The following is a 16,294-nucleotide window of genomic DNA, read 5'->3' on the forward strand; positions in this document are numbered from 1 at the left end:
AGGGTAACCTTGGATGTAAGAAAGATGGGTCACAATAGTTTCAAAATGGTTTAAAAAATTTCAGAATTTGGAAGAAATGTTGGAGTCCATGTTTGAAATCAATAAAAGCTAGTGTACAGTAAAAAGTATAATTAAAAAGATTGGTCGAACGTTAATCTTAATCTCACAGGCATCCGCGTTATGCTACAATAGTATTAAGCTCTGGTGAAATACATCTGAAACATTGCTTTTATTCCTAGGCACCTCAGGAAGGATAAATGGAGCTGGAGCTGGAGGAACTTTGGATCATTCAGGAGGTGGAGGGTGTAATTGAGAGGAGTTAGAGGGAGGTAGTCACACCTCAGATACAAGAAAAAGGCAGATAGGGTTATAGTCGGGATGGAAAGGGAACCAGCAGACAGTGCAGGGATCTCCTGTGGTAACAGTGTACCATTTTGGATACTGTGGGAGGGTGGGGGTGAACGACTTACCAGGGGTAAGCCATGCAGTACAGGTCTCTGGCATAGAGCCAGTCCCTCTTACTCAGAAGGGAAGGGGAGAGAGGAGCAGAGCATTAGTCACTGGGGACTCCGTAGTTAGGGGACAGATAGGAGTTTCTGTGGGGACGAGAGGGGCTCACGATTGGTGTGTTGCCTCCCAGGTGCCAGGGTTCATGATGTCTCGGATCGTGTTTTCGGGATCCTTGAGGGGGAGGAAGAGCAGTCCGAAGTCGTGTTGCACATAGGCACTAACACAATAGGTAGGAAAAAAGGATGGGGAATTAAGGCAGAAATTCAGGGAACTAGGGTGAAAGCTTAGAGCTAGAACAAACAGAGTTGTTATCTCTGGTTTGTTATCTGTGCCAAGTGTTAGCAAGGTGAGGAATATGGAGAGACAAGAGTTGAATACGTGGCTACAGGGATGGTGCAGTAGCCTGGAAAATTGGGGCTCATTCTGGTGGGACCTCTACAGGTCTATACCTGAACCAGAGGGGAACCAATATCCTGGAGGGGGAAATTTGTTAATGCTCTTCAGGAGGGTTTAAACTAATTCAGCAGGGGGTGGAAACCTAAATTGAAGTTCCAGCGTCGTTGAGAGTAGTGAGGTCAGAAATAAGTCTCAAGGTCACAAGAATGGACCAGCAAGCAGGAAGGTGGTTTGAACTGTGTCTACTCCAACACCAGGGGCATCCTGAATAAAGTGGGTGAACTTGCAGCATGGATTGGTACCTGGGACTTTGAAGTGTGGCCATTTCAGAGACATAGGTACTGCAGGGACAGGAATGGTTATTGCAGGTTCCGGGATTTAGATGTTTCGGTAAGAACAGAGAAGATGGCAAAAGAGGGGGAGGTGTGGCATTGTTAGTCAAGGACAATATTTCGGTAGCAGAAAGGATGGTTGAAGGCTCATCTACTGAGGTAGTATGGGCTGAGGTTACAAACAGGAAAGGAGAGGTCACCCTGTTGGGAGTTTTCTCTACGCTCCGAACAGTTCCAGAGGTGTAGAGGAAAGGACAGCAAAAATAAATCTGGATAGATGCGAGAGTAACAGAGTAGTTGTTATGGGGAACTTTAACTTTCCAAACATTGATTGGAAATACTATAGTTCATGTACTTTAATGGGTCAGTTTTTGTCCAATGTGTGCAGGAGAGTTTCCTGACACAGTACGTAGACAGGTCAACAAGGGGCGAGGCCACATTGGATTTGGTACAGGGTAATGAACTCGGCAAGGTGTTAGATTTGGAGGTAGGTGAGCACTTTGGTGATAGTGACCACAATTCGGTTAAGCTTACTTTAGCAATGGAAAGGGTTGGTATATACTGCAGGACAAGAGTTGTAGCTGGGGGGAAAGGCAATTATGATGCAATTAGGCAAGATTTAGGATGCATAGGATGGGGAAAGAAACTGCAAAGGATGGGTACAATTGAAACGTGGAGCTTATTCAAGGAACAGCTACTATGTGTCTTTGATAAATAAGTACGTATCTGTCAGGCAGGGGGGAAATGGTCACATGAAGGAGCTGTGGTTTACTAAAGAAGTTGAATCTCTTGTCAAGAGGAAGAAGAAGGTTTATGTTAGGATGAGACATGAAGCCTCAGTCAGGGCGCTGGAGAGTGACAAGTTAGCCAGGAAGGACCTAAAGAGAGAGCTAAGAAGAGCCAGAAGGAGACATGAGAAGTCATTGGCAGATAGTGTCAGGGTTTTCCTTGATCCTTTCTATCAGTGTATCAGGAATAAAAGAATGGAAAGAGTAACATTAGGGCCAATCAAGGACAGTAGTGGGAAGTTGTACATGGAGCCCAAGGAGGTAGAAGAAGTGCTAAATGAATATTTTTCAGCAGTATTCACACTGGAAAAAGACAATGTTGTCGAGAAGAATACTGAGATACAGGCTACTGGACTAGAAGGGATTGAGGTTCATAGGAAGGAGGCGTTAGCAATTCTGGAAAACGTGAAAATAGATAAATCCCCTGGCCTGGATGGGATTTATCCAAGGAATTTCTGGGAAGCCAGGGAGGATATTACAAAGCCTTTGGCTTTGATCTTTATGTCAGCATTATCTATAGGAATAGTGCCTGAAGACTGAAGGATAGCAAATGTTGTACCCTTGTTCAAGAAGGGGAGTGAGATAGCCCTGGTAATTATAGACCAGTGAGCCTTACTTCGGTTGTGGGTAGTGTTGGAAAGGATTATAAGAAATAGGATTTATAATTATCTGGAAAGGAATAAGTTGATTAGGGATAGGCAACATGGCTTTGTGAAGGGTAGGTCGTGCCTCACAAACCTTGAGTTCTTTGAGAAGGTGACCAAACAGGTGGATGGGGGTAAAGCAGCTGATGTGATATATATGGATTTTAGTAAGGCACTTGATGAAGTTTCCCACGGTAGGCTATTGCACAAAATACAGAAGCATGGGAATAAGGATGATTTAGCAGTTTGGATCAGAAATTGGCTAGCTGGAAGAAGACAGAGGGTGATGGTCGATGGGAACTGTTCATCCTGGAATTCAATTACTAGTTTTACACCACAAGGATCTGTTTTGGATCCACTGCTGTTTGTCATTTTTATAAATGACTTGGATAAGGGAGGAAAGATGGGTTAGTAATTTTGCAGATGACACTAAGGTCAGTGGAGTTGTGGGTTGTGCTGAAGAATGTTGCAGGATACAGAGGGACATAGATAAACTGCAGTGCTGGGCTGAAAGGTGGCAAATGGAGTTTAATGTGGAAAAGTGTGAGGTGATTCAGTTTGGAAGGAGCAACAAGAATAAAGAGTACTGGGTTAATAGCAAGATTCTTGGCAATGTAGATGAGCAGAGAGGTCTTGGCATCCATGCACATAGATCCCCGAAAGTTGCCACCCAAGTTGATAGGGTTGTTAAGAAGGCATTTGGTGTGTTAGATTTTATTGGTAGAGGGATTGAGTTTCAGAGCCAAGAGGTACAAAACACTGGTGCGGCCGCACTTGGGAGTATTGCATACAGTTCTGGTCACCGCATTATAGGAAGGATGTGGAAGCTTTGGAAAGGGTTCAGAGGAGATTTATTAGGATGTTGCCTAGTATGGAGGGAAAGTCTTATGCGGAAAGGCTAAAGGACTTGAGGTTGTTTTCGTTCGAGAGAAGAAGGTTGAGAGGTGACTTACTTGAGACATATACGATAATCAGAGGGTTAGATAGGGTGGACAGTAAGAACCTTTTTCCTTGGATGGTGATGCTAACATGACGGACATAGCTTTAAATTGAAGGGTGATAGATATAGGACAGATGTAGTTCCTTAGAGAGTAGTAGGGGGCGCGGAGCACCCTGCGTGCTTCAGTAGTAGACTCGTCAATTTTAAGGGCATTTAAATGGTCATTGGACAAACATATGAATGAAAATGGAATAGTATAGAATAGATGGGCTTAAGATTGGTTCCACAGGTTGGCATAACATCAAGGGCCGAAGGGTCTGTACTGCGCTGTAATGTTCTATGTTCTATATATTGAGTTTGGTGGAGTTGCCGTGCAGATTTGTATAAAGATAATAAAGCTAAATGGGTTAAATAATGAAGACAGGTTGCGCAGATCAGGTTTGCATTCCTTCAAGCATCTAGATCAAAAGAGCTTACAAATAAAGTTAAACAGTTCAGAAGGTACTTTTTGTAAAGTGAAGAACTTTATTTCCAAGACTGTCAAAACAGGAAAAGCACTCACCTTAGGAGGAATATTCTGTCCAAAATTTCTGGCCTTGAGCATTCTCAGTTAAAACCAGTCTAAACCAGGCCAAGTATTTACAAAGCCAGCAGCAGAATAGATTCACATCAAAAACCCATGCCTTTCATTTACATGAGTTGCCACATTCAGAATTTATAGGTACTGAAGCCACTTTATCAGTTGCTGGAAGAAGGTAAGTGTGTAATGTAAGTGGAACAGGGTGACAGAGGGATTTAGGTAGCAGGTGGCTGGTGAATAACATGGTAGCTGGATGAGGGTAGAATGGCAGATGGTATGGGGCGCAACAGGGCTGAATGATGGCTTGGTTGTCAGATCAGTGGATGACTGTTGAGAAAAGCTTGGGGCAAGGGAGGAAGTATCTTGAGGACAGGTATGAGGGATCAGGTTAGGTTGGTATGACTTGGGTTCCTACAGCTTGACCATAATTTGCAGGTACAGAGAGTGCAAATGTTGGAAGTAAAGAAGTCTAAAGTGCTTCCTTTTGAGATAACCATGTGAGAATGCATTGTGCCAAAAAATGTCTTAAAGCAAATATCCTACTTTAGCTTGTCAAGGGAAATTAATTTTGCCTGGGCCTTTATGCACTCACTCACTCCTGTTTATTTATTTAGGGCATACTACTCTCTTTTCCCTTTTTTTTTTGCCAGGCTCTTCCCAGGTCACAGAACCTCAGGTTGTGAAAGACAGCTTCAAGCTGTAGTGTTGCCGTTACAGGCACCGGATGTAAACAAAAGAACAAGTTCCATCAGACATTTACTCCCTCCCACATCCCTCAGAAAATTATTTGAGTACCATTCAACACAATGTGTCCAAGATCAAGAACTATGTGAGCAAGAGTGGGAGAATTAATCAGACACTCCAATACTCACTGATAATGTATCATAGAACTCTAACATTTCAGCATTTTTCTAATGAAAGCAACAAAGTACAGATGCAAACTATTAATCTGATTTAAGATGTTCTATTTATTAAAAAAAATACAGTTTTAGTTAACAGTGAAATCTGCAACAGTACAGCAAAAATACATTTTCCATGTAGGAAGAGAATGTAACTGACTGATGAACTCAGAAATTAAATGTTCTTGGCCCATATTAGAAAAGATATCTTGAAAAGAACTACAGTCAACCAACATTCAAATATTTTGGCCAAGTTTAATTTTATAATCTTAGGGAGATTTTGCCTCAATAGATTCATGCTCTTGTACTCACTTGCAGTTTGCCTCTGTTTAATATACTGCTCAAGTACTTCTTAGCTTCTCTTATTTTGGGTTCATTCTTTTCCATTATTGGAGTGCAATCTTTCAGTTTGGCTGTATTTTCCTTGAGGCACTGTTCCAGGAGGACTTCAGCAAGGAGCAGATTCCCAAAATCATCTTTCATTCGGAAGCAAAAAAATAAATTAACCAATTAGCATTGTCACAGAACACAAGTTAAAATTTATTTTAGTGCCAGCCTTTATTCTCAATCCATATTTAATCACTGATATGTACATTGCTTATTATTTATAACTTACTAACTTATGAAAATAGTCCAAAATGCTTCACAGAAGTACAATCAAACAAAAAATGGACACTACACCAAAGAAGGAGCTATTAAGAGGGCATTAATGGAAGGGAGTGTTTGGATAGATGCTAAGCAGAAAATCTAAACACACAGGCTCAAACAGTTGAAGACAAAACCAGCAATTGCAGACTGCAGGAGCAAGAGAATTGCAAAAAAAACTGTCAGAGGTTGGCGTTCAGATGGGAATGTAGGTCTGGATTGAGGTTAGAAAGGGAGTAGCAAAGCCATAAAGAGATTTACACAGAGATTCTCATTATAGGCATTCCATGTACATGCGAGGAAGGAAAATTATGATCAATAAATAGTCTTGCACAGTAACTTAATGGAGTTGGTGCCTAACTTTCGGGTATTGGTGGTATTGTTACCAATATATCTTTACCATAAAGCCTTCAAAAGGCTTGGGCTGACCAGTAGCAAGTTCTAAGAGCTCTATAATGATTATCTCAAACAATCCGCCTTCCCATGACTTTCAATGGCACTACCATCAATAACTATGCAATGACTAACATGTTGAGTGGCATCATTTGACAGCCATATCTACAGCATAGTTTCAACAGCAGAATAGAGTTTGCATGTGATCAACCTCCTATCTCTTCCAATATCTGAATGGTTTAAGTCAGGAGCATGATGAGATACTTATTATTTGCTCAAGTGAGTGCAGTCACAGTAGCACTACTTCCGTTTCAATATTCATTTTTTCTATCATCTACTATATACAATTTATGGCAGGAGATCCTGAAGTTTTTTGTTTCATCTCGAGTCCTCCTCGCCTTTTCTAAAAACTCCACTAATACACTGTAACAAGTATTTTGTCTGTACAAAACTTAGTTATTAAAGTATACATTCACTAAGATTGTGTTGCTTAATGCGACCAGAAGATTGATTTTATAATTGCTAGTGCTGCAGCGAGGTAGTATTGTATTAAGTAGGATCAGAAATAAAAGATAAAAAATGAATAATAAGTTTCCAACAGAGTGAAGGAGATTTTGAAAATTCAACCTTCCTTAATATGTGCTTTGAAAACACTGGTATTATAGAATTAAGAGAAGTTTCTCTTTGCAGCATCTAGTTTAATGGATTTGAATCACTGCTGTTTATAGTTAATTAACTTAAGGTGGGAGGCAATTTGGGAAACAACCTTGAGATAATGCATCAGTATTAACGCTTTCAAGGAGTTCTTTCATAAGTGTGAAAAATATTATGATATTTAGAGTTATAGTTTTGAATGAGTACAAATATCTCCAAACATACACAGGTATACCCTATTTATTAAAAGGCTGATTTAAAACTCATTCATACATTGACCTGCTTTCTTTAACAGATTACTGTAAATCAACTTTATTTTTCTACTACAGCCAAACGTCAGAGACAAACTAGCTCAGTATATGACCTAAACTGGGTCCTAAGCCCCATCATTAGTGGCACTTGCTGCAGTAAGAGAGCATAAAGAGAAAACTGTAGTAACTATTATTTTGCTGTTGGTTATTTATTATTTACTGGCTGCTGTTTTATACTGAATAATTTTAAAATTCTTACCTTGATTTTAAATCAATCCCTGACCTTGCTCCTCTCCATCTCTAGTCTTATCCAGTCCCACGTACCTGAGGGGATACTAGTGCTCCTTTAACTCTGCCTCTTGTGCATTCCTCATCATAACTGCTCTATAACTGATGGCCTCATTTTCAGTCGCCTCAGTCTTAAATCCTTGAATTTCCTTGCTACATCTCATCACCTTGCTTTCCTCCTTCAGATCACCTTAGTAAGCTTAGCTCTTTGACCAAGCTTTTGATACCTGAGGTATCCTATTTTGCTTTATAATGCTCCCATGAAGCATTCCATTACATTATGTTGACATTGTTACATCTATAGCAGTTGTTTTGTCTATTTCTGATAGTTCAAATTTGTCTTTGAACTAAAAATAATTCAAATTATTGCATAATGCAGGAAGTAGCAGCGCAAAGTGGGAATTTAATTCAAAATTAAATCAACAAATAATTTAAGCTTCAAATTAAGAGAGGTATATAATTTACATTTTATTTTAAGCAAACTCAGAAAAAAAGTGAACAACGTGGAAAGCAGCTTATGCAATACATTTGTCAGAACACTAAATGCATTCATGTTCATGCACTCCTATTTAAAAATAGATCATTTAAACCGATCAAATTGTAGACAGATTAATTTGATGTGTGTGTGTGAGAAGAGTTCTTATGATGACAGCTCACCCTGAATTTTCCAGGCTGTTGTGTAACAACTGGTGGCATTTCTGAGATGTAAGATAAGATGTTATAGAAATACAAATCATCTCCTTTCTCTGTGATTAATCTGCGTGGTCCTGGGCATTATATATTAACATCCCCAGGCTTAACTATTGTCCCTAACTTAATCCCAAGTGAGACCAACCCAAATGTTCCCAGGTTTACCACCACTGTTTCTGTAGCTCATGACTAAAGATATCACTGTTTGTTTTTCACTGCTATGGGAACAAGCATACCAATCGTAGTAGCTGGTAGCATACTGTCATTATCTGCTTCAATGCAAACATGAAACTATAAAAATTCACATAGCTTTTCGAATAATGAAAACCACATTTTCCCAAAGCATGTGGTCAAGTTGCCTTTTTCTACTCCACTGCTTTCTTACTTATCTTAAAACAGTATCAATTTGGACTAAGAAAAGAATCCATAGACACCAATCATCTTCTAGCAGCTTATAATGTGGGCATTTTTAGAAGCTAGTCTTAACAACTGGAACTCAATCACAGAAGCCATCACAAAAAAAGCCCATGTATTCGTTATTAGATTTGTACAGAAACTTGTCTGTAGTTATGTAATGCATGACAGTGGATATTGAAGAAGGCATTTGGTATGCTTGCCTTTATTGGTCAGAGCATTGAGTATAGGATTTGGGAGGTCATATTGCAGCTGTACAGGATATTGGTTCGGCCACTTTTGAAATATTGTGTACAATTCTGGTCTCCCTCCTATCAGAATGATGTTGTGAAACTTGAAAGGGTTCATAAAAGATTTACAAAGATGTTGCTAGAGTTAGAGGGTTTGAACTATAAGCAGAGGCTGAATAAGCTGGGGTTGTTTTCCCTGGAACAACGGAGACTGAGGGGTGGCTTTACAGAGGTTTATAAAATCATAAAGGGCATGGATAGGCTAAATAGGTCTTTTCCGTGGGGTAGGGCAGTCCCGAACTGGAGGGCATAGGTTTAAGGTGAGAGGGGAAAGATATAAAAGGGATCTAAGGGAGAACGTTTTCACACAAAGGGTAGTGCATGTATGGAATGAGTTGCCAGAGGAAGAACATGGAACATAGAAGATTACAGCTCAGTTCAGACCCTTCATCCCTCGATGTTGCATCAACCTGTGAAACCAATCTGAAGCCCATCTAACCCACACTATTCCATTCTTGTCCATATACCTATCCAATGACCATTTAAATAGCCTTAAAGTTGGCGAGTCTACTACTGCTGCAGGCAGTACATACCACACCCGTACTACTCTCTGAGTAAAGAAACTACCTCCAACATTGGTCCTATATCTATCACAGTGGAGGAGGCTGGGACAATTACAACATTTAGAAGTATCTGGATGAGTACATGAATAGGGTGGGGATGGATACGGGCCAAGCGCTTGCAAATGGAATGAGATTAATTTAGAATATCTGGTCAGCACGGATAAGTTGGACCGAAGGGTCTATTTCCATGCTATACATCTCTATGATTCTATGATTTTAAATGGACAGAACAGTAATAGTTTCAGAACACACAAAATGGAAGAGAGCAGAATAACAATCAAAAATTGTGCTTTTGGCAATACAGATAAAAGGGAAAACTAAATGATGTGACATAATTAAATCAAGGAAGAAAGGTGAGAAACATGCCAAGAAAACACTAAGCAGAAGGACAAGCTGAGGAAAGTGTGGCCTGATTAAGTTGTTCTTTATACAAATGCATAGTACCTAAAGGAAAAAAAATTGAATGAATTGCAGGCACAAATTCAACTGTAAGTGTTCGATTTGGTAGCCATTCCTGAAACAGCTACAAAAAACTGTGGAATAGTTACCTTTTTAATTAAGGATAATACCATTACAAATGTACATGGATATAATGAGAGGCAAGCAGTCAGTAGAGACTTTATCCACAGTACTAAGAAATAGAAAAGAATTTCAGATAGCAGTGGGAGTTATGCACAGACCCCCTGTGAAGTACCAGATTGTCTTAACATATGAGGAAAGTTTGAGGATTCTGGGTCTATACTTGATGGAGGTTAGAAAGATGAGGAGGGATCTAATTGAAACATACTGAATACTGAATGGTCTGAACAGACTAGATGTTGGGAAGATGTTTCCATTGGTAGGAGAGACTAGGACCGGAGGGCACAGCCTTAGAGTAAAAGGAAGACCTTTTAGAACAGAGATAAGGAGAAACTTTTTTCCCAGAGATTGGTGAATCTATGGAATTCATTGCCACTGAAGGATGTGGAGGCCAGGTCATTGAGTATATTTAAGACTGAGATAGACAGGTTCTTGAGTATCAAGGGGATCAAGGGTTATAGGAGAAAGCATGAGAATGGGGTTGAGAAATTTATCAGCTATGATTGAATGTCAGAGCAGACTTGGCAGGCTGAATGGCCTAATTTCTGTTCCTATACCTTATGGTCTATATGGAGATTTGGAATAGGATCAAATTCAATATAAAGTTTGGAAGGGAGAAATCACAGAATTACTGAATCCCTTCAGTGCAGAAGGAGGCCATTCAGCCCATCAAGATCACACAGACCCTCAGAAGAGCATCCCACCCAGGCTGAGATCCCTACCACAAGAATCTCAGGGAGTACCTCTCCCACTGCAACTCCCAAGTCATTTCCTCTGCCCTGAAGCTCTTCAACCATGTCCTGAAACAGACTTGCCAGCTCAGCATCGCCCTCATGTCCTGTACCACCTGTCTAGGTAGGCACGGTGGCTCAGTGGTTAGCAGTGCTGCCTCACAGCACCAGGGTCCCCAGGTTCAATTCCAGCCTCGGGTGACTGTCTGTGTGGAGTTTGCACATTCTCCCCGTGTCTGGGTGGGTTTCCTCCAGATGCTCCGGTTTCCTCCCACAATCCAAAGATGTGCAGGTCAGGTGAATTGGCCATGCTAAATTGCCCATAGTGTTAGGTGCATTAGTCAGAGTGAAATGGGTCTGCGTGGGTTACTCTTCGGAGGGTCGGTGTGGACTGGTTGGGCTGAAGGGCCTGTTTCCGCACTGTAGGGAATCTAATCTAATCCTGTAACCCCACATTTACCATGGCTAATCCAACTAGCCTACACAGCCATAAACAATACAGACAAATTTAGGATGACCAATCCATCTAGCCTGCACATCTTTGGACTGGGAGAGGAAGCCTGAACACCTGAAGGAAACCCACAACGACACAGGGAAAATGTGTAAACTTCACACGGACAGTCACACATGGCTCCATAGAACTGTGAGGCAGCACCACTAACTATTGAAATGCAAAACAGCTGCTAAGGCAGGTTTCAATGGGTTGAAACAAAGACTATCCACAACTGGCCAAACCAGTGGAAAAATCAGTTTCTAGATTCGAGTAGTGCTGGAGAAGCACAGCCGTTCAGGCAGCATCTGAGGAGCAGGAAAATCGACGTTTCAGGCAAAAGCCCTTCATCGGGGATAGAGGCAGAGTGCCTGCAGAGTGGAGAGATAAATGAGAGGAGGGTGGGGGTGGGGAGAAAGTAGCATAGAATACAATAGGTGAATGGGGGTAGGGATGGAGGTGATAGGTCAGAGAGGAGGGTGGAGTGGATAGATGGAAAGGAAGATAGGCAGGTAGGACAGGTCATGAGGGCGGTGCTGAGCTGGCGAGTCTGTTTCAGGACATAGTTGAAGAGCTTCAGGGCAGAGGAAATGACATGGGAGAGGGACTCCCTGAGATTCTTGTAGAGAGAGGAGGAAAACGTCTTCACGGCAGGCATCCTTGCAAGAGGATTCGCAGTAGGGTTAAAATCAACTAGGTAAAAACAAGGACTGCAGATGCTGGAAACCAGATTCTAGATTAGAGTGGTGCTGAAAAAGCACACCAGTTCAGGCAGCATCCAAGGAGCAGGAAAATCGATGTTTCGGGCAAAAGCCTTTCATCAGGAATAGAGGCAGAGTGCCTGCAGGGTGGAGAGATTCCCCCACCCTCCTCCCTGACCTATCACCTTCATCCTCACCCCCATTCACCTATTGTACTCTATGCTACTTTCTCCCCACCCCACCCTCCTCTCATTTATCTCTCCACCCTGCAGGCACTCTGCCTCTATTCCTGTTGAAGGGCTTTTGCCCAAAACGTCGATTTTCAAGTTCCTCGGATGCTGCCTGAATTGCTGTGCTTTTCCAGCACCACTCTAATCTAGAATCTGGTTTCCAGCATCTGCAGTCCTTGTTTTTACCGAGTGGAAAAATCAGTGGAAGGTGTTCAAACAAAATTGATACAGAACAAATTTATAGCTCCAATAAGCAAGGCCTCTACTTTTTAGGCAGACAACTTGAAAGGTACTAGATAAGTAGGAAAAGAGGAAACATAAAAATGCAAAACATATACAAAAATGCAATTAGAGAGATTTAAAGATCAGCAAAGAATAGCAAAACAATTGGTAATAGCTACAAAAAAGAAATGAAAAAAAGCATGCAAGTAAACACTTGTACAATTATCTTATCAAAGAGTGTGTTCAGGAGCAGCGTAAGCTTCTTAAAACATGATAACAGTATAATATCTATGAAAATTAGGAAATGGCAGACACATTGAATAAATATGTCAATTTTACATTAAAGGAAGGGGTCAGCATGCCAGACATTCCAAGGATTCAATTAATTAATTAGGTTTGAAGTCTCCAAATTTAAGAAAGCAAAATAACATAATGAAGAAATTAATGGCACTAAAAAGTCACAAATCTCCAGGACCAGATAGTTTGTATCCCAGGATTTTGAAGGAACAAGTCATAATATGGAAAATGCTGTAACAATGATCTTCTGAAGTTCTCTTGGTTTAGGATCCATTCCTTTCAATTGGAAAATTGCACTCATTGTTCCACTGTTTAAGAAAGAATAGAGGGGAAAACTAGGAAATTACAGACAAATTGGCCTGATATTTGTACGGGAAACGATTAGAATTTATAATTAAGGAATGAGAAACTGAACTCATTGAAAGTTTCCAGTTGATCAGAGAGAGTCAAGGATTGTAAAGGATGATGAATCTGATGCCTTTCCCTCACTATTTAGCATTGCGCAAGAACTGTGAAAATGGAAGAACGACTCCATGTTTGAAGGAGTCCTGATCAGACTCTGCTGTCAAAAATGCATAGCTCTTTTCCTTCATAAAAGAAAGGGATAGAGTGAAAATTCTCATGAGATTATCAGAAAAAATCTGGTCCAATGCATTAAATAAAAGATTGAAGAGTTAGGTAGCCATGATAGCGTTGCTTCACATCACTGGTTATGGCAAAGGCATCAGACATCTCATCATAGGGACAAACAGCCCAACCATGACATTGTACAATATATGTAGGATTTTAACATACTGGTTTGATCATCTAGCTTGGAAAATAAATACCAAACAGCAGGTGGCTCATTGACAAAATCTTAAGTTAGGTATATAACCAGTGTTTATAGATCCTGATATTGCTCCCTGTACTTTGTCGTTGTCTGTGCCATATTGGCTGTCCCACATGTAGCCCTAAACCAATACATGATTGTCACACTGTGATTCCAGGGGACATTATCTACGAGTTTCTCTTGTGTATAGTTTATTGGAAATCAACCTGAAGCTGAGATGAGATCAGCCATGATGGTATTAAATGGCAGAGCAGTTTCAAAGGGTTGAACTGCCTAGTTCTTATGTTCTTAACTTTGAACTTTCAAGCAAACTGTGAACTCAGAACCTCCCAGAGATAACAGCAGCTTTTGAAAATAAGTCAAATAAACATTCAATGTCATAATAGCTCTTGGGGAAATGTCAATAAAGAACTCTCCTAAAACTGCACCACTGGAGGCAGTACTATTTTCAACCTAAAACAGAAGACTTGTAAATCAAAGCAGTCCAAGGATGACTTTCTTTTTACTCTTATTGCAGCAAATTCATATTTAAAGAGTATTGTGGGTTTTTTTTTTAAATCATATGCAGACTTTATTCGTCATTTAAAAGCATTTACCTAATTCTGCCAATACATGATTGTCACGCTGCTAGTTAAGGTCTTCAGCACAGTCAAAATGGGGTCTATTTGAACTCAGCATTAAATTCAAACAGGAGAAAGTGAGGACTGCAGATGCTGGAGATCAGCGTCGAGAGTGTGGTGCTGGAAAAGCACAGTAGGTCAGGCAGCATCGGAGGAGTTTGAGAACCCAGGTGACGTCGATTTTCCTGCTCCTCGGATGCTGCCTGACCTGTTGTGCTTTTCCAGCAACACACTCTCAACTCTGATCTGCAGACCTCACTGTATCCTATTAAATTCAAATGGCTCTACTGAATACAGGATTCCCGCTTGTGCGACTGGCCAACTCTCCTCGCCTTCTCACCCATATACCCCTGCCTACAAAAACGGGATCCGTCAGAAATAACCGCAGGGCTTCTGCTGCGCAGCTTTTTAAAGGTCCAGAGAGTCCTGCCCACTTCGCGAAAATCTGGTCCCTTTCACCCTGCTGTCTGATCTGAAGTATGCTCCCAGCTAAATAAAAATCGAAAGAATTATGGATGCTGTAAATCAGAGACAAAACAGAAATTAGTGGAAAACCTCAGCAGGTCTGACAGCATATGTGGAGAGAAATCGAGAGTTAACATTTCGGGTCGAGTGACCCTTCCTCAGAACTCTGATTTCTCTCCACAGATACCGCCAGACCTGCTGAGCTTTTCCAGCAATTCCTATTACTGCTCAGAGCTTCAGATTTTATTTCAGATTTCCAACATACGCAATATGTTTCATCCACGTAAAATGAAAACAGTTTACGCAGATGATAGATATTTACAAGAGCCTTTACTGACAGGTCGAAAAGAGCTGTAAACTTATTCATTCCAGCATGTTTTTTTTAAAAAAATTAAAAAGGTAAAAAGGTGAAAACTTTCTGTATAAGTATTTATGTCGACAATACTAAGGTAAAAGAGAAGTGCAATACGTCACTGTGGTTTGAATCTTCAAACATGGTACAGTTAAAGCGGAAGGTGATAAAGTTTAGCGTTTTTATTCTTGGAATAGCAGCTTCAGAATTTCTGCAAATCAATGGATAATTTTCACAGCGCTTGTTTCAGATCTCCAGATCAATATTCTCACGGATCGTGCAAAATGATGCTTTATTCAACTCTTGTCTTCATTCTTCAATCAACTTTTACAGATGTAAATAAAAAACTTAAACAGATATCAAAGGTCAAAACTGCTCCGAACACTTCTGGATTTATAAATCCTACCGTTTTCCGATGTTTTGGGAGGCAGTTGCTTCACGAGGTTTTGAACTTTGTCCCATTGACATTCTCCTCTGCATTTTTCTATTTCTGCCTCTAATTTGTACTGTGAAAATGATATCCTGGAAGCCATTAGAGTCTGTAGCACTTTTATTAAAAAAAGGAACTGCTGCCAAAATACTAGAAAAATTGCCACTGCGTCTGCGTGTTAACATAGAGCACGCTGGGAGTTGTAGTTTTCCATCCATTTTAAAGTAAAACACAAATAACAAAGCTTGACACTTTTCTCTTAAGAAAGAAGGAAAGTACCGACAAAACATCCTTAAAACAGATAAAACAGATCATTTTTCCATAACACTTTTTTGCAAATGTTTATATCTCCTATGATTCACAATTTACCTGCTATCAAGTTAAAATTATTTTGTTTTCCAAATACTGTACAAATGCTAGTTAAATATTAAACTGCTTGGTTGGGATGTATGTTGTGAATGCAATATTGTGAAAATTCATTATCAAAAATATATTTTTATACTACATGGTATTTAAAGACTGAAATTGTGCCTCATCAAAGCAAAATCAGTTTTATTAAACTTGAAACTATTGGATAGATGGTATTACTTTTCATAAGTATTTGTTTTTTTATTCAGCTCGGGAGACGTGGATATTGCTGGCTGGGCTGATATGTATTGCTCATCCAAAGTTGCCTTTGAGGAAATGGCGGTGAGCTGCCTTCTTGAACCATAATACTCCATGTGCTGTAGGTGGAGTGATGATCTCTTAATGATTTTATTTAAGAAAGCTCAACTCTTGTTTCATGTTGTTTTTGATCAGTTGAGGAAGCATGTGCCTCAATAATTTATTTTGTGCACAAACTTGGACAACAATAAAAGAAACATAACAACTGTATGTTTATCAGATCTGGATTACAAGATGAATGTGTGGAGTCATGAGGGAGGACAAGATCAAGTACTAGTATCTCACAGAGTCAGTGAAGATTGTGGAAGCATTGACAGAGATAGCTAAGGAGAAGTTGAAATGGCATGTTTTTTTCTTTTTTTTACAGAGTCAGTCCCCTAAATTGAGGAGATTCTAAATCTCCTG

General features: G+C 40.2%; 1 protein-coding gene across 2 annotated transcripts in view; it reads right to left on the minus strand.

Moving 5' to 3' along the window:
* The window catches only part of LOC122552723 (tetratricopeptide repeat protein 7A-like), a 417,993-nt gene extending 402,639 nt beyond the window's left edge, over positions 1-15,354 (minus strand). For both annotated transcript variants that reach the window (XM_087991260.1, XM_043695623.2), the window contains exons 1-2: positions 15,200-15,354; positions 5,402-5,565 (exon numbers count right to left, since the gene is read on the minus strand). In XM_087991260.1, coding sequence (XP_087847386.1) covers positions 5,402-5,565; positions 15,200-15,326 — 291 coding nt within the window. In that variant the 5' untranslated portion in view covers positions 15,327-15,354. The remainder of the gene's footprint in view (positions 1-5,401; positions 5,566-15,199) is intronic.
* Between the last annotated feature and the right edge of the window lie 940 nt (positions 15,355-16,294).

This window comes from Chiloscyllium plagiosum, unplaced genomic scaffold (genome assembly GCF_037043375.1).
Source record: "Chiloscyllium plagiosum isolate Xiang-an unplaced genomic scaffold, Cpla_swu_hap1 HiC_scaffold_10, whole genome shotgun sequence".
NCBI classification, from domain to species: domain Eukaryota; kingdom Metazoa; phylum Chordata; class Chondrichthyes; order Orectolobiformes; family Hemiscylliidae; genus Chiloscyllium; species Chiloscyllium plagiosum.